We start from the raw sequence: 27,275 nt of genomic DNA on the forward strand, positions 1-27,275 counted from the left end.
AAATTGCAGTATTAAAAAGCAATTAAACATATTATCATATTAAAACAATCACTGAATAGCAAGCATTTCAAACAAGTTAGAAGCAGACCTGTGAAGGTTCAGCTTTTGGCTCCATGTTTGATTCAAAGAAATCAGTAGATTTCTGTTGCTTCAAAACAGGTGAAAGATGTATTGGTGTATTTAACATTAAACGAGTGTCCCTAACATGATCTTGAGGCTTTTCTCCTTCTGCCAACGGGTACCAAAGGGGTTTCCACAACTAGTGTTCCATGGTCCCGGCAAATCTGAAGGGACCCAGTCTGCCCCGTCAAACCCTCCAACAGGGGCAGGGTCTCAACATCTCGGTCGTCATTCCATCTCTCTCCCTGTAACTGTTCCTCCTCATCTCTCTTTTTCTCCATTCTAGTCCTTCCTTTCTCTATCAACTCTCTCTTTCTCCTCTCTGTCTCCTCCTCTCCTCCACTCTCTCGCCTTGGCTTCCACCCCAATAAGAGGGTCTGGGTGGAATCTCTCTTCTTCTTCTACAATCAGCCTCGTCCTTAGGCGCTCTTAGTCTCTCGCATGATCCTGTCTAGGGATCCTCCATACACACCCATTCCCAACCTTGCGGCAACTGTCCTTTCTTCTTTCTTACCTCACCTATTCGTACCTCAAACTCCACCCTCTTTTTCTTCTTTTTTCCCGCCTTTTCTTCTGGAACCTCCTCCATTATTATTTTCTGTATCTCTTCACTCATTTCCTCTATTTCTGTCCCCTACTGAGCTCTCTCTGTAGTTTCTGGTGCTGGCTGGGGTCTTGCTTCCTTATCCTCGTTGTGGAGGAGGGACGGCTCTCCAGCGAGTGGGATATCCCACTCTGTCTTCTGTCTCACAACACCCAAATTGGGTAAGAAGTTAAGCATCTCCCATTAAGAGCCACTTCTTCCGCATCTACCAAATGTGAGTCTGAAGGGAAGGTTCTTTGCCTACCAGGAAGGGCCGAGCTGGCCTTTCTTAGAGAACCAGCCTGGTCTCCTTCACACCTATGAAAGTAGCAAGATCCAAGGAAGCGCCTCGTGCAATGTTAAAACCTATGAAGGCTCATACATGGAGATATAATCCGAATAGGCTGGCCCCACATTCTGTAGGATTTTATAAGTAAAGACCAGCACTTTTAAATGTGCTTAAAAATGGACAATTGGATTTATCTCATCAGTTGTTCATTTTTTAAATTGCTTAAAAATACAAAAGAATGGCATGTTTTTAACCATAATTAAAATACAAAGCTTGGGAAATGTATTTTGGTGGGCTACAGCTCTCGTGCCAGCTGGGGTGGGGGAGTTACAGTTTGAAAAAAAATGTTTGTAGGCTATGGATTTTACTTGTGAACAAAGAATCAGAACTTTGCCAGTTTCTCCTTTCTATGTTGACCTGCAGTGTTTAATTGTTTCAAGGAATTATTCAAAAATACTTTAACTAAAGATCACTTTAATTTGGACAGCAGATTTTACAAATGTTTCTTAGAAAGCAGAAAAGATAAGCATTAACAAAAAGTGCAAATGATAAGCACCATTTAAAGAGAGGCGTCCTCTGTTTTCTGCCCCACAGACAGGAATAACTTTTTAAAGATAATGTGTGTTATCTTCTGTGCCTTCTTTTAAATCAAAGAATACTTTTGCCTTCAGAAGTGTTAGGCTAGGTTCAGTTGTGATCATACTTAGAATGGGCCTATTAAAATCAATATGACTTGCTAGTCATGACTCATGACTAAATTAAGTCTCATTTAGATATATCCTAAGCATGGCAAAGGTTGGAACCAATGTACTGTTTTAACTTATATGCAATTTTATGGAGATATAATTGATAGATGAATTGCGTAATCATATGGGTAATCTTTTAACTATCATGATGTGGGCAATTCAACTTGACCTTCTGTTTGACTACTCATGAGGCCAGCGTTTTTTCCTTCTTCCAGAAGTATCGCAGTGGCTCTGTGGGACCTGAGGAGTACATTTATGAACAGACACCCACGTAAGTTATAACAGCACATGGATGGATTAATGGAAGTTTTTCACTGCCTTTGAGCTAAAATATATGGCATCGGGACCTAATTTTATTAAATAGATTTTATTATTTTCCTATCATTAATGACCATCCCATTGTTGAAGATACTGGGGTTCTATTATTTGGAATACCTATGCCCTATTCTTCTTCGTGTCCTCTGTGAATACACACAAATGGGTTATTCTGCGCCTGCGTAGGACGTCTCGGAAGTTTCTAGAGCTTAAAGACATGTGATTAGTAGGACGTTCCCCCGTGGAGCGCATGCTCCGCCCTCCAAAGGTCCCCTCAGTTCCTTTTTGCCGCTGCTTCAGTTGGACTTCTTTTGGAACGTTAGAGCAATTACTGAGACCAGTCCTTTAAACCAATTTGGCTATTTTCAATTATCTATTCCATACTTCCATTCATCTCTTTTATTGGACATTCCCCTGTAAGTTATTTGCTTTTTTCTTTTATCTACTCCATTCGTTTTCTCTTCTTCACGTGGTTTTTTTTCTCCCCCCACCTTTCCCTTTCATTTCCCCCTACATATTATGCCCCCCCAGGGCCCTTCAAGCGGTGCGTGCTTCTCCTAAATGTGCCAGCGAACTTGCAGCCCTCAGATGAGACCCACCTTTCCTTCAGTTTCATCCAGATAAGGTTACCCTCTATTTTTGTTTCTATTTTGATGTATCATTTTTACCTAAAATTGTCTCTGATTTTCATCTCAATCAGCCATTGATTTTGCCAACTTTATTTCCATCTCCTTCTACACCTCTCGAGTGCATGCGCCACATGCTTGATGTAAGATGCTCTTTGGCCTTCTACATTGATAGAAGTAAATCATTCAGAAAGTCTCCAGGGCTCTTATGTTTTCATGGCCCTCATAAGGGTGCCCCTGCTTCGCCTCAAACTATCTCTCCCTGGATTGTTCAAGCTATTTCATTGGCCTATGAGCTCACAGGCAAGACGCCTCCTGAACATTTAAGAGCTACTGGAGTGCTGTCAACCTCTGTTGCCTTCCACCGTGGAATAGAGCTTCCTCACATCTGCTGTGCAGCTACATGATCTAATCCATCAACCTTTGTGAGGCACTACCGTCTGGATGTCCGGGTAAAGAATGATGCTGCTTTTGGCAGAGCGGTCTTGACATCTTTCTACCGTGACATCCTACCATCCGGTAAGCGAGCTTGTCAGTCCTCCATTTGTGTGCATTCACAGAGGCCACGAAGAAGAAAGAGAGGTTATCTACCTATAACCATGGTTCTTCTAGTGGTCCTCTGTGAATCCACACATCCTGCTCATCCTTCCTCTGTCATGTTGTCTTTTATATAAGCCTTTGACAGCAACAAACTCTTACGAGAACTGAGGGAACTTTTGGAGGGCGGAGCATGTGCTCCACAGGGGAACGTCCTACTAATCACATGTCTTTCAGCTCTAGAAACGTCCGAGACATCCTGTGCAGGCGCAGAACAACCCATTTGTGTGGATTCACAGACGACCACTAGGAGAACCATGGTTAGAGGTTGTTGTTTAGTCGTTTAGTCATGTCCGACTCTTCGTGACCCCATGGACCAGAGCACGCCAGGCCCTCCTGTCTTCCACTGCCTCCCAGAGCTGGGCCAATTCATGTTGGTCGCTTCGATGGTTAGAGGTAGGTAACCTCTATTTTTTGATTCTTCTCTCTTGAACTGAATCACCAACTGGTAAAGATGTTAACGTTATTCAGGTATTTTTTCCAATTAAGCGAAAGCTGAAATTCACTATGCATGTCATTCAGAGCACAGTAACTCTGCAAACTTGGCAATTTAGGCCTGAATCCACTTTATAGTTCCAACTAGTATAGACCTATTGAATAAATGGGATTTATTCAGAGCTTGATTCAATGGGAGTGCTTTGACTTAAATTAGTGCTTCAGTTTAGGCCTTAGTTCCCTCCTGTGAAATTCAGAAGAGGAAATTTGTAACAGTGGCCAGCCCTGGTGCATTTAATGTAATTCATATACTGGTATGTGTCATGTAGAGACAAAAGCATAGATGGGATATCAGATATAAGATTGGCTGTTGAAAATTTCTCCTTCGTAGTATTGCTGATTGCCACTGGAAATTCCTAGTTATACTGTAATTCTTTCTACAAGTGCACACAGCTATATGGTAATAGTTTCTCCATGGCATTGTGCCATGTAGTTGCAATACATGGGTTTTCCTGCAACTGTGTAGGAAAAGCTGATTTATGTGAAATTCAGTTTTCATCCTGCTGTTACCACTTCCCTAGGGAATAAGGAGGAGGATCAGGTTAAAAAAAAACCTCTCTGGTTGGTCTGTACACATGACTTCTTTGCCCAAAGGAAGGCTCTCTGCTTGGGAAGTAATCAAATAAGTCCAACGTCCACATCATACATGAGAAGGAAAGGGCATCATGCATAGCAATATAAGGACAATTCCCATTTTGTACATTGCCAGTGCAACATAGAGGTGGAGAACAGAGATACCTTTTTTTTTTTTACAAAGCCACCATGATATAAATCAATCTTCTCTTTGTTTTTGAAGGACCTCAGTAGTATCAGGTAAGACTGGAGCCTGAAGACGTAGGATTTAGTACTCTTTTAGGTGGAAATATTCACTGTAAGTTATCTGTATCAGAGCACTCTGAATCCAACATACAGTGAAATCACTGGGATTATTTCTGTCGATATTTTTGTTCATAATGTCTTTTAGGTTTCATGGGCAGATGCGAATAAAGAAACACAAATTATAAGTTGCTCTGTTTAATAACTGTGCCTACATCTTACTTCTGCTCTTGGGCATACATAATTGATTGCATGAAAGAAATTTCCCTTTTGGTTTAGGAAACAGATTGCAAAATTAGTCTAGTGTGTTACCTCTCAGCTGAAGAGTATTGTTGGAAAGCTCTGTTGACTAACAGCAGACTAAATTGCTATTGATTAATCAACAGCTAGGGTTACTTCAACCTTATTTTACAAATAGGATTTGAAGACTTCTCCATATTTTTAGTGAGAGAGGTTTGTTCAATAGCCTGCCAGAGGAATTCAATTGAAGACTAAATTAAGGTCCAAACTCATCAATTGTTTCTTCTCAAAATTCAAATGCCGTACTTTATTTTGAGTAAGGGAAAAGTTAGCAGAGGTAAGTAAATCAAGATGAACATTGAGTTTTAATAATGACAATTTAATTGCGTTGTTTTCAAGAGCTAGTTTAGAGAGGCATCATGAGTGCAGAAGCTCTTATGTTTTTCATAGTGGCTTTGGGTTCTGTCACCTTGTACAAAAGCTTGTACCTGAGGAGAGTCATCTAACCCAAATCTTGTCCAGCATAGGTAGCGGCAGCAGCTACTTTTAGTTAGCTCCATCCTTGCATATGTTTAGAATATGCAGGTCCTGCCTTATTTTGTTTTCTCCCCCCCATGTTTTAATCTTCCCAGATGTGGTTTTCTGCATTTTCCACCTCTGCATTATCTTGTGTTGAGATAGCGTAGGAAGCAGACAGAATTTCATGTGTAGTCACACTATGGATTTTTATAGTGCAATATTGATGCCATTAAAAAAAACCTAGAATGCAGGAGGAAGTGATACCCCAAGAAAAACTAAGTGAGGGTAGTACGTAGTAAGATGTGGAGGAGGTGGAGACTAACTAGCAGAAGCACATCCATAAGAAAGAACCAAGCCAGTCTAATACCTAAATTTTATGCCCCAAGGGCTTTGGAAGTTTTTAATGCTTTTCTCTGTGTGCATGTTTTTTTAAACTTTTTTCATACAGCAGCACATTCCGATATACTTTGGAGGCTACAAAATCCCTGCGCCAAAAGCAAGGAGAAGGACCCATGACCTATCTGAACAAAGGGCAGTTTTATGCTATAACACTGAGTGAGACTGGAGACAACAAATGTTTCAGACATCCTATCAGCAAAGTCAGGGTACAGTTGTTCAGTGAAATTTATGTTATCTGTTTACCAGTGTGTGTATGAGTGTGTTTGCTATCTATCTACTTCTCGGAATATTGTTTGGATGTAAAAGGATGGATGGACGGACGGACGGACGGACGGACGGACGGACTCAATCTTGTCCATAAGAATTCTGGGAGCAAAACCAAATCTAGCACATCTGTGATATAAAATTATATCCAAATCATAGGAATTATCAGTTGGCTTAATGATGGCATTTAAGAATCTTTTGATCTTGGCTACCAAATGTCTGGGAGCAGAGAAAGAGCTTAAGCTAACCAGTGCCAAAAGGTGGTAAGTCCACACCCCAAACAATTGCCAGGAATTGATGGCAGATTTCCTAATGATCGCAGTATCAGAGTTGGAGTTACTGTGATCTGTTGTCTAGATGAAGAAAGGTTAAGTTTGTACCAGATTAGCAGCCTCTAAGAGCAAGGTTTCAGGTCTGGCATCCATAGCTGAGTGTTGGCCAGCTGCTTCTGCCTGAGTGCCATGGCATGGGGCTTACTTCTCATGCCTGGTCTAGGTCTCCTGTAATTATTTTCCTGCACCAAGATTCCAAGCAGTGCCAGGGAGCTGGATCTAGCCCCAGTCTGAATTTCCCACAATTCCTCCAACTTAGCATTGTCTGCTCTCCTAGTGTCTTTGAGGATGCTATGTTGTTCAAGGGCCCTTGGAGGAATCAGACACGTGGCTAGAGGATTTTACTGCCCAGCACCACTCAGAATGCTAGCCGTCTATCAGGTGCAGTCTCCATGGGTAACTGATGAAGGAGGAGATGCACTAGAGTGGTAGTTCCCAACCTTGGGTAACTCTGGTGTTCTTGGACTACAGTTCCCAGAAACCCCAAATTTGGTTGATAGTGGTGGGTGTATTTCTTTTTCCTTGTATGCCTGCCTTTTTTCGAAGCTTGCTTCAGGAGTGACAGAGACTTGTTTCAAAAATGAAACAGAAAATGTTATGACTATTTAAATTTTCTGACATACCAAGCAAAACCCAAAGGAAAAAATTACGGTATTTTTTGCTCCATAAGACGCACCTCTCCATAAGACGCACCAAATTTTTAGAAGAAAACAGGAAAAAAATAATCTGGGCCAGCGGGGGTGAGGGTGGGGGAAGCCTCCAAAGGGTTGGAGAGTGCCTTCCTCGTGGCACAGTGGTTAAACCGCAGTACTGCAACCAAAACTGTGCTCACGATCTGGGGTTCAATCCCAGGTAGCCGGCTCAAGGTTGACTCAGCCTTCTATCCTTCTTAGGTCAGTAAAATGAGTACCCAGCTTGCTGGGGGGGGGGGGCCAATGTGTAGCCTGCATAATTAACTTGTAAACCGCCCAGAGAGTACTTGAAGCGCTATGGGGCGGTATATAAGCAGCATGCTTTGCTTTTAAAAGTTCAAGTCCTTTCAGCCTCCCGATAACTGTCTTGTGGTTTTTCCAGAGCGTAATCATGGTTGTGTTCAGCGAAGATAAAAATCGGGATGAACAGCTGAAGCATTGGAAATATTGGCATTCCCGGCAGCACACAGCTAAGCAGAGGGTCCTTGACATTGGTGAGTGGCACTGTAGCCCTGGGGAAGTTTTTGCTAAGTGCAGACCCCAGAATATCCCAGCCCACATAGATGGCAATATTCTGGGTGCTGTAGTCCAAAAATGTAGTCTTTCCCTTCTCCGGGTTCCAGAGGTAAAATTTATGCTGCAACAGAGATAGCCTGGCAATTCATCAGCTTGTTTTTAGGCCAACCTAGGCTGGCTAATATTCTAGTGAAACAATTTGCACCAATTTGCACCAATTCAGAAATGATCTTCTGCTTTCCATGATGAAAACATTCAGCTATAGGATAGTAAGGCAACATATGCCAATCTTAACATGAATAACAGTAGGAGCCTGACCTATATATTCATGCTGTCTTGCCTATGTCTCATTGTGCAGTTCTTCATCCAACAAAATCAATATGCAAAGAAGTGGAAGGTAATGGTGGCAGTGTTGTCAGTGTGAACCACTTTAGATCATGGGCCAGAATCCTAGCATTTACGTACATTGATGTAAATCCAGTGACATAAATATCAGCAACAAATTCCTGCCAGTTAAGAAGCTGAAGCTTGTATTTCTTATTGTATACCAAGTCACGTCACCAGTATGTAATGAGAAACACAATTGGTGATGTCTTGGCTAGCAGTGGTTCACTGTTGACATTAATACTGTTGGAATTATGCTGGTATAAATCAGCACTAGGCTTCTGATCATGGAGTAAGTTCCAAATGTGGGAAAAGCTACTTTTTAAGGAAAAAACTCCCAGAATAACTCAGTCAACATGGAAGCTGATAATATGGAGTTATTACCCCCCCAAAGTAACTTTTCCTCTTTCTGGGTGTAAGTCAGGTGTAGGTCCAAACATGCTGGTAAAAGAGCAGCATTTATGTTGGTATACGTTTAATATGTCTTTCTCACTAATTAAGTCTATTATACCTTTCTCTCAGTGCATAGGCCGGGCATTGACAAATATACTCCACAGAAATAGGCTTTGAATTTGTGGCTAATCTGAGCACAAAGAGCATTACCAGCCTTTCTGCATCCTCCTTACCTGCCCTCACTTTCTGTTCCTTTCACATCATCTTTCCATTTCCAGTCTGGAGTGCTTCTCCACTGAACAGAACTCAATTCTTGTTGCCTCTCAGAATCAGCGGATCAGCGGCTGTCACTATTTGTAACTCTTCCCCTTATTCTGGCCATACTCCATTACATATTTGAAGGATATTGTCATCTTCTACCTTCCCTTTCCCCTCAGGCTGTATGTATCAGGGGTAATCATTTTCTCTTTTTATAGTGTTTCATTCCTTTTTTTGTTGTTCATATTTAACTCTTAGCTATAGTGGTCTAAAGTAGACATGACTTTTACATGTCTTAGGGCAATGGAATCATACAACTGAGTTGAAACTTAAGAGGTCATCCGGTTGAACCACCACTCAATAAAAGATACAAGGAGTGCATCCTTGACAGATGGTTATTCTGAGAGAATTCATCTGAGCAAGGAAGCCATGTGAGCCTAGAGCACATTCTTGGTTTCTTAATCACAGTCTGGAGGCTACACCAGGCCTGTGCGTGTTCTCTAGCCTGAAAAGTTATTTTGTCATTAATGTAATAAGAGACATACTCTATCCGACTGAGTATTTTGTTCATAGCAATGGGGAGCCAACAAGCAGGACATGAGGGCAGCAACACAACCTCCTAATTACACCCCTAACCAGCACTTAAGAGACAGTGTGCCTGAGAGTCAAGGCAAAACATAACCATTGTGACTAGTAACATTTGGCAACTTCTTCCAAATGTTAATGGGTCATCAAGTCAATTCCAACTTACAGTGTCCCTCTCAATGTTTTCTAGGTATCAGATACTTAGAAGTATTTTACTTGCTCCTGTTGATGCTCTGGGACTATGAAGCTTGCCCAAGGATGGACAGGTGGCAGGACACATAAAACCACCAGCCACACACACTTGGCTAGCCCCTCTCCAAGGAGACACATTTGGCAACCATGTAGTCTAGTCGCCTTTTAAAGTCATGCAAGTTGTTGGCAACCACTACAGTCTGAGAGAAGGTTTTTCATGGTTTACCTGTATAAAGAAATACTTCCTTTTTATCTGTCCTGTTAACTACACCATTCGGTTTTGTTGAATGATCTCAGGTTCAATTCCCACAAGAGACAGAATTTTAAAAATCCTGTGTCTGCTCTCTATTTTGGCATTGTTCATTAAGATTCTTCTTCAGTTTCTGTGAATGAATACTAATGGGCCTTCCGGCAAACCATTCCAAAATGCTTTCTGCAGCTGAGCAGAATTCCTGGTCCCTGTACTGTGATCCAAAAAGCACAAGTTACCTTACGAATGTCTGTATTTTTAAAAACAAAGAACCAAAACACCTTCAGAATAAATGCATGAGTAATGTAATCCTAGTAATATACGTAACCTCAAAAAAGCATTGTTACAAAATTGTTCTGAAGTGTTTTTTTAATAGAAAAAGACTCTTGGCAAGTGCAAACAGTGAGGTGATTTTTCTGTATTCACACATGGGGAATTCTACACTATTGCTACATCTTTTTTCCCGGAAAATGAAAAGCAAATCATGTACTATAATAGAGAAAGTTAATATTTACATCCTTGTTTGTGTGACAGAAATCTGAATGTGTAGAAAATGTTAATGTACAAAAGGGCTGGGGTGCTGTCTGGACAAGCGAAACAATGTGCTTGGAATTTCTAAAGTCCTTCAGGGCACAGAGATTTGCGGCGTTTTCAAATGGGAGAATTGGCTTTTTGGAAAATGAGGAGGAGAAATTGAAGATGTCAGTGTTTGTGAAGATGTTGAGTTATCTTTCTAGACTGGGGTGGGGAATCTTGGCTTCAGGAGTTCTTCATCAGGCCTGAAAGCTTCCCTTTGGAAATAGTAAACATTGGTTTGTGGAAATATGAGAATCCTACAGGCAGTATAATCAAAGCCTCCAAATCCAGTGTTTACCATTTCTCCTTCTCCTTCTAGGTAACAGATCTGAATCTCACATTATCCACAAGATTTAGCCTATTCATGAATATCATGCAAAGAACTGAGTTGAGATTTTACAATACCTAGTAAAAGGTGAAAGATTTATACAATCTGAAGAGAAACCAGAGTAGTGATTGTACTCTGTTACTCTATAAAGCTGCATTCTCATTATGGATAGCGTTGGCATGGTTAGTTTTTCTACAACACAAGACAGTAGGATCCCTGTATCCACAGGATCTGCGGTTTCACTTATCCATGGTCTACAATTGTTAAAAATATTAAAAGAAAAAAATTGAGAAAAAACTATTTTCACATGTAACACCAGAACCAGCCACTAGAGGAAGACCATGCTATGGATACTTGTTAGTGAAGAATGTATAACATGGTCTCCCTCTCGTGGCCAGTTCTGGTAACGGATGTATAAAAATATGTTTTTTCCCCTTTTCCAATAGTGTTCACTATTATCCATGGATTTGGCATCCGCACTGGGGTGGTGGCGGCTTGGAATCCCAGTGAATAAGGGGGTCCTACTGTACAGTCAGGAAGCTGCCAAGGGGCCAGTACCCTACATTCTCTCTTGGCATTCTCTCCTGCCATGATGACACTTCTGCTTCCACAATTTGGACATAGGAGCAGACAGCAAAAAAGAACAATTACTTGATTCAAGAGAGACAGAGCAATTACTTGGGAGGCTCATGGCAGAAAGGTATGATAAGGAGCCATACAAACCTTTCCACCAGAGTTTGGGGAAGCTATATTTTTGGATTGTTAAGTCCCAGAATCCCCCAATATCCTGTTGGTTGGGGAAATTCAGGAGACTGTAATCCTTAGTTCCAATCTCTTCTTTTCACCAAGATTAAAAAATTAGTTTGGAAATATTTGTTCATGTTCAGCATGGTTAGCTACCATAGCTGCTGGTACTAGTGAAGCTGCAACTTTAGTTACTTCCCATATTTCACCCACTTATTATACATGCTGTTTCTCTGTGGTGAAAACCATATTTCTTCCTGAAAGTAAAACGTCCCAAGAAAATTCTGATGGATAGAAGGGACTTGACTCAGTTAATTACGCCCAAAGCAGGAAGCTCATCTCTTTTGTTTATTTAATTGATTTTATACTATCCTTGAACAATAGTGCTACAGTAGCTTTCAAAGTTTATCTGCTGCAGCAAGTGACATATGATCCTTAGCACTGACATGTAAGTAAACATTGTTTAGCCAAGGTAACACCTTTTTGCAGGCAAGGAAATTCAGAGTGGTAATTCCAAAAAGTTTGAGTGAAAATATACCTGAGCATATGGACAAGAGTCCATATTTTAGAAAAGGACCCACAAGCTCTTCTGTGCTCTGTGTTACAGCTGATTACAAGGAGAGCTTCAACACCATTGGGAATATTGAAGAAATTGCCTATAATGCTGTCTCCTTTACTTGGGATGTCAATGAGGAAGCAAAGGTAAGGCACCATCCTGCAAGAAATGTATTACAGTGGGGTCTTGACTTGAGAACTTAATCCGTATTGGAAGGCGGTTCTCAAGTAAAAAAGTCTGTAAGTCAAGTCTCCATTGACCTACAGTGCATTGAAAACCGATTAATCCCGTAACAGGCCGTTTTTGGTCCATTTTGGTTTTTTTCTGGTCTGTAAGTCAAATCTCAGTCTGCAAGTCAAACCTAAATTTTGCGGCCAGAGAAGTCTGTAACTCAAAAAGTCTGTAAGTCAAGCTGTCTGTAAGTCAAGGGTCCACTGTAAAGCATATTCATATTACACGTCTTAAGGCTTCTCAGCACTTGAAATATGTATCAGTATGGATGGCTGTGTTCTGGGAGCTGTAGTCCAAAAATGTAGTCTTTCCCTTCTCCGGGTTCCAGAGGTGGAATTTATGCTGCAGCAGAGATAGCCTGGCAATTCATCACCTTGTTTTTAGGCCAACCCAGTCTGGCTAATATTCTAGTGAAACTATTTCCACCAATTCGGAACTGATGTTCTGCTTTCCATGATGAAATATTCTCACTTCTTTAAATGTCATGCCCAAAACCCTGTTAGTGGTTGAATAAGATTTACATAATCTGCAGTAGCTGATTGTGGCTAATTGACAGCGAACCAGAGCACGTCTTGGCTGCACAATGAGTTGTGTGATCAGCCATGCAACTGAGGCACTTCCTAGTATCTTGTCAATGAGCTTTGGATACTAAGGGAAAATATGCCAGCCTTAACATGAATAACTGTAGGATTCTGCCCAATATATTCATCCTCTCTTGCTGTCAATATTTATTGCTATGTATCAATTTAAGGCAAAACTTTGGATGTTTATAATCAGGAGGGAGAAGGCTTCAGGCTTTCAGGATCTACTTCAGTGTTTGTTTTTAACAAACCCCCCCCCCCACAAAAATGCAACAGCCAGAACAACCTTCCTCTTGATACCTTCCAGATGTTTTGGACTACTCCCATCATCTCCCACCAGGATGACCCGCAACTCTCCTTTATGGAATTTATGGAACCTGTAAGGCTAGAGTTTAGTGACTGAAGCAAACATTTTTAATTTCCAAATGGCTCTCAAAAACAAGAAATATTGAGTCCAGGAATTTGTTTTCATCATAATTTGTCATAATCCTTCCACACAAATGTCAATTCCTAATTTTTTGTTTGTTTTTATTCCAGCAGTGTAATCTAGGTCTTAGGATGAGGACAGTGTTAGTCATTTTGTCACTGTTATTGATACACTACTGTATTGGGAACCAACATAGGTAGGTCATGACTGAGCTGAGGGGTACCCCCCACAAATGTGGGTGTCAGGTCACCCCCATCAGTCTGTAAAGTGTTGATGTGAACAGAAGCCCTTGATGATCTCTTCTAAATCACCTAAAGACCTACCAATAGATCTAGATTTACTTTATCCTTGGGACTTTAAATCATCCTTGATTAAAGTTAAGAGATATCTGTATTTAAAATGTCACTTTTATTCAGATGAATCATGACTTGGAACTATTTCAGGATGTTATTTTCAAGTGCTATTCTACTACCAGACAGATAGCAAGCCATTTTATACTGAATCAGACTATTGGCTGATATTCTGTACTAATAGCAGCAACTTTCTAGAGTTTCAGGAAGCAGGCTTTCCTAGCCCTACACAATGATGCCATAGATTGAACTTGAGACCTTCTGTATGCAGAGTAGGAAGTTGGTGCATATCACCTTTCAAAGGACACAGTATATGTTAGACCAAACTCATTTGTCTGGCCTGTTGAATGAGAATGGTACACATTATCCAGTTTTTCCTGTATCTGAAATCATCTTCATTTGGGATGGGAATGCATTTGCAGTAGATTTTAATTTACTAGTTGATGACAGTAGTTTTAGGCAATAATGCATTGTGCAGCAATGCATTCTATTGTAGAGCATGGGGAATGTTGACCTTAAGGCAAGGGTAGGAAACCTTTGGCTCCCTAGATGAATGTCAAGTGATAATGAATGGTGGGAATTGTAGTCCAAAACATCTGGTGAATAGAAGGTTTTCTGTCCATCCTAAGTGTGGGTAGTGGTGTCAGAATACCACCTTTCCCAACAATCAGTGCTACTCAGTTGAGGGTTGGCAAGCTATTGTCCTCCAGATATTTGGAACTACCAATCCCATAATCCTTTGCAACTGATCATGGTGGCTGTGGCTGATAGCATTTATAGTCCAAACTATTTCTTGGGCATCGGTTACATTTTCCTGCATTAGTCTGTAACTTTTGAAGTGGCTATTGCATGGCTAGTGAGTGTCTTATTTCATGTCATTTTCAATTAGAAATCTGAAGCTGGGCACCTGACTCCACCAGCTCCTTGCTAGAGAACATGCCTTCATATTCCAATAGCCACATGAATAATAGCCATGTTCTTCTTGTTTAGAGTCCTGAAACCCGTCCCTCCCTCTACTGATTGTCTTTGGTTCTGTCTCTGTTAATTTTTCCCAGGAGATGGGAGGGAGAGGAAGAGAGAACAAGAAGGCATAACTGAGGTTGTGGTTTGTGTTACATCCTGTGCCATATAAAATAAGCTCCTGACTGTGGTGTGAATCTTTTAATTAATGTTTGTTATGTTCTTTGTACTGCTTTGGCTGCTTTCATTCAGGAATCTTGCAGTGTTTGTTATAATTATTACAGCAAATTGTGAGGATTCAGCAAATGCCCATAGCTTGAAGCCGAAAGGGAATGAGTGCTGCTTTGTGAAAATTAGGGGTAAGAAAAGGATTACCCTCAAGAGTGGTTTTGTAGCCCTTAAGCTCCTCATGCCAGGAAAAAAATGGAGTTAAAAATGTTATTTTGATCCAGGAAGCCTCTGGGATTGGGAGTTTGGACTACCCTGTCACCTGCCCAGTCCTGGTGTGTGTGTGTTAAAGCAGGCCTCCAGTCACTTCTGGGGTTTTTGTTTTGTTTTGTTTTTCCCCAGTTTTTCTGCATTTCCAGGCCTGGACACCTGGTGTAGTCCTTAGTGGATGCTGGGTTGGACCTGGGTTGCCCACCTCAGTTGTAAATCAAAGTGGCTGAAAACAGCTGAGGGCAAGGGGTGCTTTAAAACATTGCTTCCAGGATCCTCCGGGCACTAATGCCAGGTTTTTGTTTTTGTTATTTTTTTAAAGTAATGTTTCCAAACTGTAAGGTCCAAGGTATGGGGCAGATCCATCTCCGTGTATCAGTTTGACCTTTCAACAAGAATAGCTGTGTCTAAATCCAAGGAAGATCGGTGTAATATGTTCCATCAGACCATTGTGACATGGCATCTTTTCAGTTTAGGAGCAGTGAAGAAAGCCTTTTTAAATGTTCAGAAAGACTTTGGTCAATTAGTTTGGGTACTATTGGGCTGCTGATGTTTGCTGTTGAAGGATTGTATTAGTCTAACAAGTCTCCCACTACATGCTACTCAGTAGGCTGCTTGTAGTCAAATTCTAGTGTTTCCTTAAAAATATTAATACTTTTTCACAAGAGGAAAACTGCCAGTGAAAGGTATATAGTGTAGCCAATATATTAATTCCATTACCTAAATGAATGAATGAATGAATGAATGAATGAATGAATGAATGAATGAATAGCCTAGCATGTATATAGCTCACCCACCCAACCCTTACCTACATCAGTGGTTCAGAAACATTTCTGAATCATGATCTCCTTTTATAATAACCAAGTAACCTGTGAAACCCCACATAAAATGGCATTTTTAATAAAGTAATATCTTCTCAGAAAGTAGAGGCTTCTTTCTCCTCCAGAGAGCCTGTTTCTCATACATACATACACGCACTCACTTTAACATACTGCTCTGAATGGTCAAGGAAGAAATGATTTAACAAGGGCTACTACAACACATATAAGGTGGCCTGCAAACATGAACAGATTTTCAAGCTGGACATGAAATTCTCTTTCAAAATACTAAAGTACTAGACAACACCAGCAAGCATTATGTTAGACTGCACAGGGAAGCCATTGAAATCCATAAACACCAACAAAGCTTCAACAATAAAGAGGAAAGTCTAAAACTTAATAAGGTCTGGCTCCCAGCACTGGAAAATACAGTCTGCAAAAGGGCAACAAACTCTACCCAGCCCCAAGGACCAGGGATCATTGCACAAAAAAAAGACCTGCTAAAGACACCCATCAATCACAGTGACAGATAATCTCTCCCTCTTATCACAACAATACACCCGCAACTAAAACGTGCTGATCACCATCATCACCCTATCTCCTGATAGGACAAAAGCTGTTCCCACAGCTATAAATACTCAACTATCCAACAAACAGCAACAGAGCATGGACTGAGTTCCAACTCCCGTCCTCTGAAGATGCCGGCCACAGAGACTGGTGAAATGTTAGGAAGAACAACCTTCAGAACACGGCCAAAGAGCCCAAAAAACCCACAACAACCATCAGATCCCGGCCTTGAAAGCCTTTAAGAATACATTGACCTGTGAACCCTCAGAAAACACTTAGTGATCACCGTGCGGGTCAAGACCCCCAGATAAGGAAACACTGCCCTGCATACTCATTATGTAGCAAGAAGAACTCTCATCTGTACAAAAGGGAGGTATCAGCATGCCAAAATGAACACTAAGGTGTGCAGAAGATACATACATACATACATACATACATACATACATACATACATACATACATACATACATACATACATACACACACACACACACACACACACACACACACACACACACACACACACACACACATACATACACTGGGTAAAGCGTGACCTAAAAAACCCAAATGAATGAATATGTTCAAATGCAAGAGTGGGTGAACCCTTTATTGGACCACTAAAATATTAAACAAAGAACAAGGTTTCGTGGATGAAATATACTTCCTCAGGCTAAGCACAGTCATGAATAGTACAGAACAATTGTAGACAATTTAAGTCCAAAAGCTAATGCTACATATCTATGAGATATGACTGAGATCTTCTTAAGGTTGGGCCTCTAGTGTTATTGTAACAAAATCTGGAATTTTGACACCCCAGCTCTTGAGTCAAAGGATGCTGTCATCAAATTACCCTTTGATTGCCCCTCATATATTGCTTGCTTGAAATGTAAAATATGTGGAGGTGGAGAAAGACAATACTAATTGTTAAATAAAAGGTATCACCTGCTCTTGTATTTGTGTAATTTTGGGGCCTTTTCCTTGTTTTTCCTGAATTTGTTCAATGGCTTTCATATGTCGGCTGATTAGGAGTGAAGGTTGTGATGGGAAACCGGGTGGGAGGTAGAAACGTATTGTAAATCTTTGCCTGTCTAGTTCTTGCAGGCAAGTACAAGGAATTTAATATTTTTTCTTGTCACTAAGGAAGTCAAGAAGTTTTCTGCCATTATCGCTATGAGTCTTGCATTGGCAAGAACACTGTTTTGCACAGAAAATGCCAATTTTTGCACAAAATTGCTTGGATTTTGCTAAAAATGGTGCAGTTTGTGCCAGTGTTTGAATTGCATGAATTGCCCAAAACTTATCTATCTTCTATCTTGTTTAAGAATCTGAAGCAGTAGATGGGTTGCATGCATCATTAACAATAGCCAGTGATTTCTTCTTGGAACTTCTTTCTTCTCAAAGGGAAATGATGCTAGAGATATTTTACACAAATCACAGAGGTTGGGGTGGAAGGAAGGAAGAGAGTAGCTCTTTGTATCATTCTCAGACAGACACAAGAAATCTAGTAAGGTTGTGCTTTAAAATATGTTATGAAAGTTATTGTGAAGAACAATGGATTTAGTTAGGGTTTTTTCCCCTCACCTTAGCAGGGAAGGGAATAGAATAAAGTTTCCTGAATATTTTGTTTCAGGCTTCACTTGCACTGATTTCATTTCAAGAGTTCAGAGTCTTTTGACAAGGACTATGGTGTTGAAAACATGAAAGAGAAGAACTAAGACATAAGTGGGGCGTTGGGGGAGATGGACAGGAAACAGTCATTGGGAAGCAACAGACTGAATATTAAAGCTCTCAAAAGAGTTCCCTTTGATTTTTAGCTTATTAAAATAATGGCTTTTATTGGGATCATCTTACTTTTATATCTAGAGATGTGAAGCCGCTTTTATAAGTAAGATGCAGTTTTGGAAAATCATACTCTTCATTTTGTGCGGTTCCTTTGATAGAATTGCAAAGCCCACTTTTAAAGATGTCTCCCAGGGGTTTCTCCTTTTACCTCGGTTAGCAGTGTTCATTTATAGGCCAGGTTAGCATGACCCAGGCTTCAATGGAATGATGCAAAAATCCTCTAGGAATCCAGAATTGTAGTAATTTTCTTCCCACTCATTAAATTTAATCGGTTTAAGCACAAACTTGATCTAAAGGTAGTTGCTATTTTTATTGTGTGTGTTTCTTTAATGCAATCTAATTTGTAGGAGGTTATGAAAATTGGTACAGTACAAGTTGTACTTATGATGTTTAGATTACTGGAACACGTTGTATATGGGACCATCTTTGAAGACAGTAGTCAGTTCCAAATCCCATTTCAGTGGCTGCTGCACTGCTAACAGACCAGCTGATAAAGAACTTATCTCATCAGCAGTTAGACTGTTTCACTGACTCCGGTCTGTTTCTGAGCACAGTCCAACACATTCATGCTTCCCATTAATGCCCTCTTTGAATTGGGACAGGAGTACTGAACATTCTTCCCAAAGAGTTTGGTAGGTGCTTTCTTGTCTCCTCAACACTAGGCAAAGACATTCTTATTTTCTCAAACCTTGTAACTTTCTGGGATGGTGCTTTTTGTGCTGCCATTGTGTTGTGTCCTTTTTTAGCCGCTGGATTGATTTACTGTTTGAATCTTTTTAAAAAAAAAAAACACCATGTAATAGGGATTGCTGACTGCCCTTGGAATAACTGTTCTTAAAGGTTAGTGTAAAAGTCCTGCAAATACTGTAAAATAAATGCAATTGCCTCTTCACTGAGCAAATGAGAAGGTATCTTCCAAGATTTTACCTTGGTTTTTGGTAACCACATGGAACTTCCTAGGACAATATTTTACATTGGGAAATACTGCTGCTGCTGCTGTTGTAGCACAAGCCATTGTAACCTGCTGCCCAATAAATGTGTTAGAGGACAGCTCCCATTAACCATAGTTTACGTTTGAGATGCTACAAATTGTCTGAGAATTTAAAATACAGTACTAGTGGCATTTTGTGATTAGTGCAGCTCATTTGCAGGTTAAAGGAATGAGCCATTAGCATTCATGGAAGGTGAAATCAGTTCAGTAAATAGGTAAAGGTAAATGTTCCCCTTGACATTTAGTCCAGTCGTGTCCGACTCTAGGGCGTAGTGCTCATCCCCGTCTCCAAGCCATAGAGCCAGCGTTTGTCCGTAGACAGTTTCCGGTGTCACGTGGCCAGTGCAACTAGACATGGAACGCCATTACCTTCCCACCATGGTGGTATCTGTTTATCTGCTCGCATTTGCATGCTTTCGAACTGCTAGGTTGGCAGGAGCTGGGACAAGCGACGGGAGCTCACTCCGTCACATGGATTTGATCTTACAACTGTATTCCTTGCAGCACAGAGGCTTCTGCGGTTTAACCCACACCACTACCACATCTCTTGTTTAATAAATAGTAGTTGGTAAATAAGTATTCATCAAGTTTGCATAGCTGGTGATAGGAAGTCATGAAACTCATTCCAGAACTGCATAGTAGTAATGCATGGTCAGTTTTTCTGTTAGGGTGATACTCTATAGTTTGGTTAACCATTGTGGGATCAAGAATTTCAGCTGCAAGCAATTGTCAGTCTCACTGTCATATACGAGAAGGTTATTGCAGTATTTTGAGTTTATGCTCACAATATGAACAATAATCCTAAAGGCTATCTGAAGGACTGTATGTCCAGTCTTGGTAATGTGAAAATATCACTTATGATTTTTTTTTTTTCACACAGAGTCCCCTTGTTTTAGTTGATAGGGACCTGGATGGTACTTCCTTCCGTAGTGCTTCCCAAAAAGAGTTATATGTCATAGGTCAACAATATGTTCAGTGTCTATGTGATTGGAGCTCGTGCTGCTGAAATCAATGTGGTAACCTGATGAGGTAGCAGTTGTGTGTTTGGTTGCGTGGCAGATCAAATGATCAAGCACATGAATATATACAAATAGTTCCTAAGCAGATTGCTGTGGTAGCTTCTGTCATTGGCGCTTCACACAGAGAAGTATTTGACAGAATATTGGTGGTTATGTTAAAAACTTTATTCCATCCACAACACTTAATCTTTCCTTCTTTACTTTAGTTTTGTGATATTGCCATCTTGAAGAATATGTTTATTGCTTGCTGCCTATTGTTTAGTGTTTATAGTATATTACTGATTTTTTTAAAAAAAAAATTCATTTGTTATATGTATACGTCACTGTATTTTATATGCCTGGAAGCCTCCTAGAGTGGTCATATTGACTAGATAGGCGGGGTACAAATTAAATAAATAAATAAATAAATAAATAAATAAATAAATAAATAAATAAATAAATAAATAAATAAATAAATAAATAAATAAATAAATAAATAAATAAATAAAGGATTTTAACAAGATTGGACTTGAAATAATAATTTGGAGTAGCAGGTTGGAAGAAACTCCTGTTGACCTTGCCAGCCTGTTCATCATCTTTACATGCCAGTATTAATCCTCTTCTATGTACACATGATGTTTAAGGATTGGAAAGTCACATGGTTACCTCATTCCAGGGAACTGGAAGCACTAGTTATAACTCTTTTTAAACTGTTTCTGAATTGGTTCTTTTGTTTTGACAGCTCTGTCCTTCTAGTTTTGAGATTGGAATGAATTTTATTTTACTAAGACCTCTATTCTTGAAAGACACGGTTCAAAATGGGATATACCAGAGCATATGCTTGGAGTTGGACAGGATGGTGGTAACGGAACCTCCTTCTTAAATTAGAACCGTCACAACTTTTAATTTATTTACTTATTTATGTTCCAGCAAGTTGTCTCACACCTATGTTTGCATAACTGAACTCATATTACATATACATCAAAGAATCATTCTATCTCAGTGTCATCTAGTCTACTCACCATGCTGATGCAGAATATCTGGTACCACCGTACTTCTTGGGAGTGACTGGCTTTCTGCAAAACATAGTTGTCTCTCTTTTTAGAACTGTATTTAAATTAATATTTTTTCAGTGTGAATCACCAACTAGGAATACATCATGCCTACTCTAACTGGTTCCCTTACTCATTTGAATTCACTTTCTATTACTTTGGAGAGTGCCTGAACAAGCTTATCTCTCACATCTTCATCAGGTGAAGCTGCTTCGTAAAAATGAAAAATTATATGACAATACAGTAAATATATTCATTTTTAAGGAACTCCCATATCCTGCTTGTTTTACAAGTGTAGGGAGAGTCTACCACAGGGAGAGATCATCAGTTCTGCAGGATCCCCTAAGTTTTAGCCCATTGTGTATTTCACTACCTATTAGGTACATTTCATCTCCTCTAATTAATATTCATAACATAGTAAAATTTCTGATAATATTCCATCTTTAAGATTATAATAAAAATAAGGGCATGTAAGCCTGACTATAAAAATGATCACTCCATTTGCCTGACAGCCAGAGTTTTTAAAACCTCATATGAGAGATTTTCATTGTCACTCGATGGCTGGAGTGCATATAGGACAGCAATGTACACAAATGATTGAGCAGGTGTGTGGCTGGCTTTCCTTGCAAATTGAGTTTTTATGTAGTTGCTGAGGCGTGGTGCAGGGTTAAAGGAGCTTCTTAGAGGGAAATGTAAACATTTGTTGGAGCCATTGGGCTGAAACAAAGGCGTTGACTCTGCTTGGAATTTGTAAGGTAACGGATGTCAAAAGAAACTATAAAAGCTGCACTGACGGCCCACAAAAGAGTATTATTTATTTAAAGCTCTATCCTGCCTTAATTCAGTGTTCAGAACTAGCTGGAATATTTGAGGAACCAGAAAGAAAAAGAAAGGTTAAAAATATAATTAGTACATGGTGACAAGATTAATGTGACAGGAATAAATGGATTATTTATTTTGTGCAATGGAGAGCGAACCCTTCAATACAAAACATAACATTTTTACTACTATTACTACGAGTGCTCCAAAGTGTCCTTGTTTTAACTAAAAAAAACTGTTAGGATCATGGTCTGGGGGTTTGTGGAAACTTGTGTGCAAAAATAAGGTTTTCCAAGTTCTGGTTCTTTCACACAATGTGGTTCAAAAATAGGGAAATGGTTTTGGAAACTGGGGCTAACCAGGAGATACACAACAATATGTGTTACCCCTGTAGGAAACACACATTTGTAAGGATTACATGGTACATTGTACGTAGTACTTACAAAGCAAGCAAAACCATGTACAAATCATTTTTGTACTAAATATATTAATGCATGTAGGCTGCAGTCTTGTATACTGTTCCTGGTGTGATATTCCATTCACCTCCATAGTACTTACTTCTCAATCAGTCTCCCCAGGGTTGCCATGTTAGCATTCATAATTGGCTGCTAGTTTAGTATTATTATTATTAAACTCATAAGACAGATGTTAGAAAGGCTCTGCAGCAAAACAGCTGTTATGAAATAATTAGATTAGGGTCTCAGACATGCACAGTAGTGGTTTTTCAGTCCCCAAAGCTGTGAATTCAGTCTGATGCAGCCGTAGACATATAAGGAATGCTAAATGTCCTTTTAAGCCCTCGTTAGAGAAGGGTGTAGTTATGTTCTTGGGAACTCCCAAGAGTTGTAGAAGTTTAAAAAACAAAATGGCAGCCCTGTGCAGTCTGAGCAGAGGTCGGAAATGTTGGTGTTAGGGATGACTGATCCTAGAATCGTACAGGTAGAAAGGTTAGAGGCTGTGCTAGTGCATGATTCTGAGGATTATAGTTTTTTTAAAAACCTGAGATGTTTCCCATCTTTAGAACTGAGCATGTTGAGTAACCACAGGAAGTTGAGTGGAATATTGGGGGGGAAATGAAAACGGAATATGCAGCCTTAGAGTGGAATTGCTAACTGGACCCTGAGCTGTAGCAGTCCCTTTAAAAGTGAAGTTAAATGGATAGATGTTTATTAAAGATCCTGCGTACAATTTAATATTTTTAGAGCACATGACAGCAGAATCCTATACACTGACTTCTACTGTGTTCACTGAGATTTATTTTTAAATAAATGTGCTAAGGTTTAGAAGACTTTGAAAACCACTTCATTGGCTTTCTCAGTAGTAGAGCTCTCTTCACAGAATAATAGTAACAATAATTTTGTGCTGCCAAGATGATGCTGGCTGATGGCAATCTTACCAGGGTTTAGTAGGTATAAAGTGTTCAGAAGCCCTCCATTTTTTTTTACTGGACAGAAACTCCTAGCATTCTTTAGCATAACTTCTGCTAGCTAAAACTAATGGAATTTGCAATCTAACGATATTTGGAGGGTCGCATTTTATCCACTCTTAATGGATAAATAAGTTTGGCATGAGACAGGTTCCTACTTTTCTAAGATATTTCACAGCTTGGAAGAGTTACTTTATTTGACTACAACTCCCAGAATCCTATAGCCAACATGGGTAGGAGTCATGCTTGCTGGTGTGTGTGCAACTGTAGTTCAAAAAGTAACTTTTTCAACACTGGGATTTTTGTTCATACTTATTGATAGTCTAGTACGAACTAAATTTACTGACTGTGACAATTTAAATACATCCTTCTGTATTTTTTTCGTGGCTGTGTTCCTTTTTAAACCCAGTGATTTGTTGATTTAATAAAAAGAATAGAAGATCGTGTTTTTATAACTAATGGGCTATAAAGATTAAAAACAAAGGCAGGAGACACTCTGGCTGGGATAACTTTCTGAAACAGAACAATAATATCCCCTTGAGTTCAGGAATATCTGTTGTTAAGTACTATATTTATTATTCGGTTTTTTAAAAAGTATTTTTGCCCTCCTCTTCACATAAACATTTTTACTTCTCCCTTCCTTTAATCTTTTCTTACTTCAAGTAGAAATGTGGGTTGAATCAAGATTGGTAATTCCATGCTCTGTGACAGGTTCTTTCTGCTCATGGAAAGTGCTAGAATTCACTGGAGGCTTCCTGCTGGCGAAAGGATAGAGAAACCACATCCACTGATTTTCACCTTTCCTGCGTCCAAGCTCTGTTCAAGGGTCATGTGAGCTCTCTTGATGGCATCCCGCAGTGGTTCTTTTCTTAACCTTTGTTACTCGGATGCTTTTGAACTGCAACTCCCAGAAACCCCAGTCAGGACAGCTGGTGGTGAAGGCTTCTGGGAGTTGCAGTCCAAAACTCCTGAGTAACCCAAGGTTAAGAACCAGTGTTCCAGAGTACATTTCCAGGGAGCAATAAGTGGGAAGGGGCAAAATTTTAGATTAACCCATTACAAATAAGGGGTTACTCACGTCCCTTTCTCTCCACTAACTCAGGTAGAAAATTATAATTGCACCTTAATGAGGAATAACTCTTTGTATTATGACTGCAGTTTTTCTCAGTCAGTTTTATAGTTAAGAGGGTGCAATTTTGCTCATTGGCAGAGGAGGAGTATACCAACATTCATTTGCTGGCTCATGCTGCATTCTGATAGGGTTTTTTGGGGGAGCATAACAAACTAAAAATATTTGTTTTAGTTTCTTTTGAGAACATGAGAGGAAAGAATTGCTTTTTTCAAAATTGAGATTGTAATGATAACTGACTAATTCAGGCAACTGTTTTGCAGCCATAATTGTAAACTAATTACTTCCAGACACTCTGTAAGCTCTCTTCTGTTCCTTCTCCGTTGTAGACAAAACTCAGCTATGTGTTAGGAACTAGTAATCTTTATAATTATTTTCCTAGTGCAGTTGAACGGCCAGTTCCTTTAAAGTGCTCCCCCACAACACACACAAAGGAAAGGGAGGAAAAAGACCCACATCTTGCAACCAGAGCTGCACTCATCTTCTTTTCAGTTGTTGGCATTAGCAGAGACCTAACATCCCCAGTCACAGGCCATGCTGATGATGGCTAATGGGTGTCCGAAACATCTGAAATGGGATCGGACTAAAAATGGTTGTTTTGTGGAGGGTAGTAGAGTAATTTGATTTCTTCTTCTTCTTCTTCTTCTTCTTCTTCTTCTTCTTCTTCTTCTTCTTCTTCTTCCAACCTATATACTGCCTTGTAGTTCTTGGACCAAACAATTATACAAACAACAACTTGCCCCTCAGCATGCTGGGTACTCATTTTACCAACCTTTCTGTGATCTGTACTGCCTATGCACCATTCTGTCTTGTTCCAAAGCATCAATCACGATGGCAGAAAAGTGCATATTATTAAAGTCCAAAAAGCCCTATGAAAATAAATGTTCTCTGAGGCATCATTGAAAAGATTGTTGCGCCTCCGTATAATTTATGATGGTTTTATCTTAGGGAAGCAAATTGAAGCCGTAACATTATCTGAAGCATGGGGTTGAAATGAAAATTGAAAACATACTCAATAAAGTTTATGGCTCTGGTTTCACATATAAGTTGCTTTCCCTATTTAAATGCCCCCCCATTATTTTTAAAGGAGGCAGATTTATTTATTTATTTATTTATTTATTTATTTATTTATTTATTTATTTATTTATTTTATACCCCGCCTATCTGGCCTAATAGACCACTCTAGGCGGCTCTAGATGACTGGATTAGCTCAGTGAGTTGGGCATCTGGCTACAGAGCCAGAGGTTGGGAGTTCAGTTCTTACTGGGCATCCCAAAAGAGTCAACCTGTGTCAGAACTGACCTGATGGCATACAATTATTATTAATAGGATAGTGTACTTACTGAGACAAGAAACATTTCAAGAAATTATTGATCTGCTTTGATTTTTTTTCCCATTTCCCTTCATGCTCAGTGCAAAATAATATTTACACCAGTAAGGTGATCTTTTACCTTTGCATGTACATTCTGCATGCACTGGGAGTGTACGGTTATTGATTGTTGAGGAGTCTGGATGCATTAGAATGTCAGGAGCATTTCAGTTTTTAAAAATGATACTGTAATCTCTTACATTCATTGCACTATCTCTGATCTTCTTCCCCGTATCTCCATCAAGATAATGTTGCTACAACTACATTTATTTATTGAACCCATTTGTATCTCACCTTTCTCAAGTGCAGCACAGGTACCTAAAGGTTTTATGCCGGAATCTTTCTCTTCTTTGTATTGTAAGGGATTTAGCAGAACATGTGCTTCTTGAATATGTTGATGATGGAAGTTGTAGACCAATGTACATAGGAGGGACCTGGTTGGAAAGATTCATCTAGCTCGGCGGTTCCCAACCTTGGGTAACCCACATGTTCTTGGATTGCAAGTTCCAGAAATTCTAGCCAGGACAGCTAGCGGTGAAGTCTTCTGGGAGTTGCAGTCCAAGAACACCTGGGTTATCCAAGGTTGGTTTCTTGTCCATTACTGCTTCCTCAGATTGCCAGATGCTCTGTAAGTGAAGAATCTCAGGATCAAACTACATGATGCGTAGAACCCTAGTGGAGTGGTGAAGGTTTTAACTTACCCACCCTGTGTGTGAGGTCCCAGTGTGAACCAGGGCGTGCTTACACTTAAGCAAAAAACAGAAGCCAGGGAATATGGGTTAATGGTATGGAATATCCATCCCTGTTATTGTTCAGTTTGACTTTTGCTTAAGCCACAGCTTTCACTTTATAAAAGAAAAATTCCCTTATTTCTCTGTATGGAGTTGATGTATGTGTTCCTTCCTTCTTAACTGCATACAGTGGGGTCTTGACTTGAGAACTTAATCTGTATTGGAAGGCGGTTCTCAGGTCAAAAAGTCTGTAAGTCATGTCTCCATTGACCTACAGTGCATTGAAAACCGATTAATCCCGTAACAGGCCGTTTTTGTTCCATTTTGGTTTTTTTCTGGTCTGTAAGTCAAATCTCAGTCTGCAAGTCAAACCTAAATTTTGCGGCCAGAGAAGTCTGTAACTCAAAAAGTCTGTAAGTCAAGCCTTCTGTAAGTCAAGGGTCCACTGTATAAGAAAGTGGGTTCTGATCAATGTGATAATAAACTGGCTGCCCTTTTAATAATGCAATCCTGTGGTCCTGGTAGACTGTCCCAGGAGCCATAGGATTTCGCAGATCATCTTCTTTTCTCATGGAGAAAGAAACTTCCCTGGGCCCCCTCTGTGCCTGGAGAATGCCTGAACACCAGTAACACGGGCAATGCTATTGGTTTGTAAACCTAAATGTAGATTTCTCGCAGCCCTTCTTCTCTCACGAGTTAAAGTTCAACCTCGTTGTTTGTAAGCACAG

The 27,275-nt window shown here is 39.9% G+C and overlaps 1 protein-coding gene across 4 annotated transcripts in view; it reads left to right on the plus strand.

Annotated features, from left to right (window-relative positions):
• The window catches only part of GRHL2 (grainyhead like transcription factor 2), a 91,946-nt gene that overhangs the window by 22,728 nt on the left and 41,943 nt on the right, over window positions 1-27,275 (plus strand). For 3 of the 4 annotated variants that reach the window (XR_012086965.2, XM_020783400.3, XM_020783401.3), the window contains exons 5-8: window positions 1,954-2,009; window positions 5,795-5,951; window positions 7,416-7,527; window positions 11,867-11,961. Coding sequence is in view for 3 of the 4 variants with exons in the window: in XM_020783400.3 (XP_020639059.2) it covers window positions 1,954-2,009; window positions 5,795-5,951; window positions 7,416-7,527; window positions 11,867-11,961 (420 nt within the window). In the remaining variant the exon portion in view is untranslated. The remainder of the gene's footprint in view (window positions 1-1,953; window positions 2,010-5,794; window positions 5,952-7,415; window positions 7,528-11,866; window positions 11,962-27,275) is intronic. The other variant, XM_072999198.2, reaches the window with a different exon arrangement.

Source organism: Pogona vitticeps, chromosome 4, assembly GCF_051106095.1.
Source record: "Pogona vitticeps strain Pit_001003342236 chromosome 4, PviZW2.1, whole genome shotgun sequence".
Taxonomy (NCBI): domain Eukaryota; kingdom Metazoa; phylum Chordata; class Lepidosauria; order Squamata; family Agamidae; genus Pogona; species Pogona vitticeps.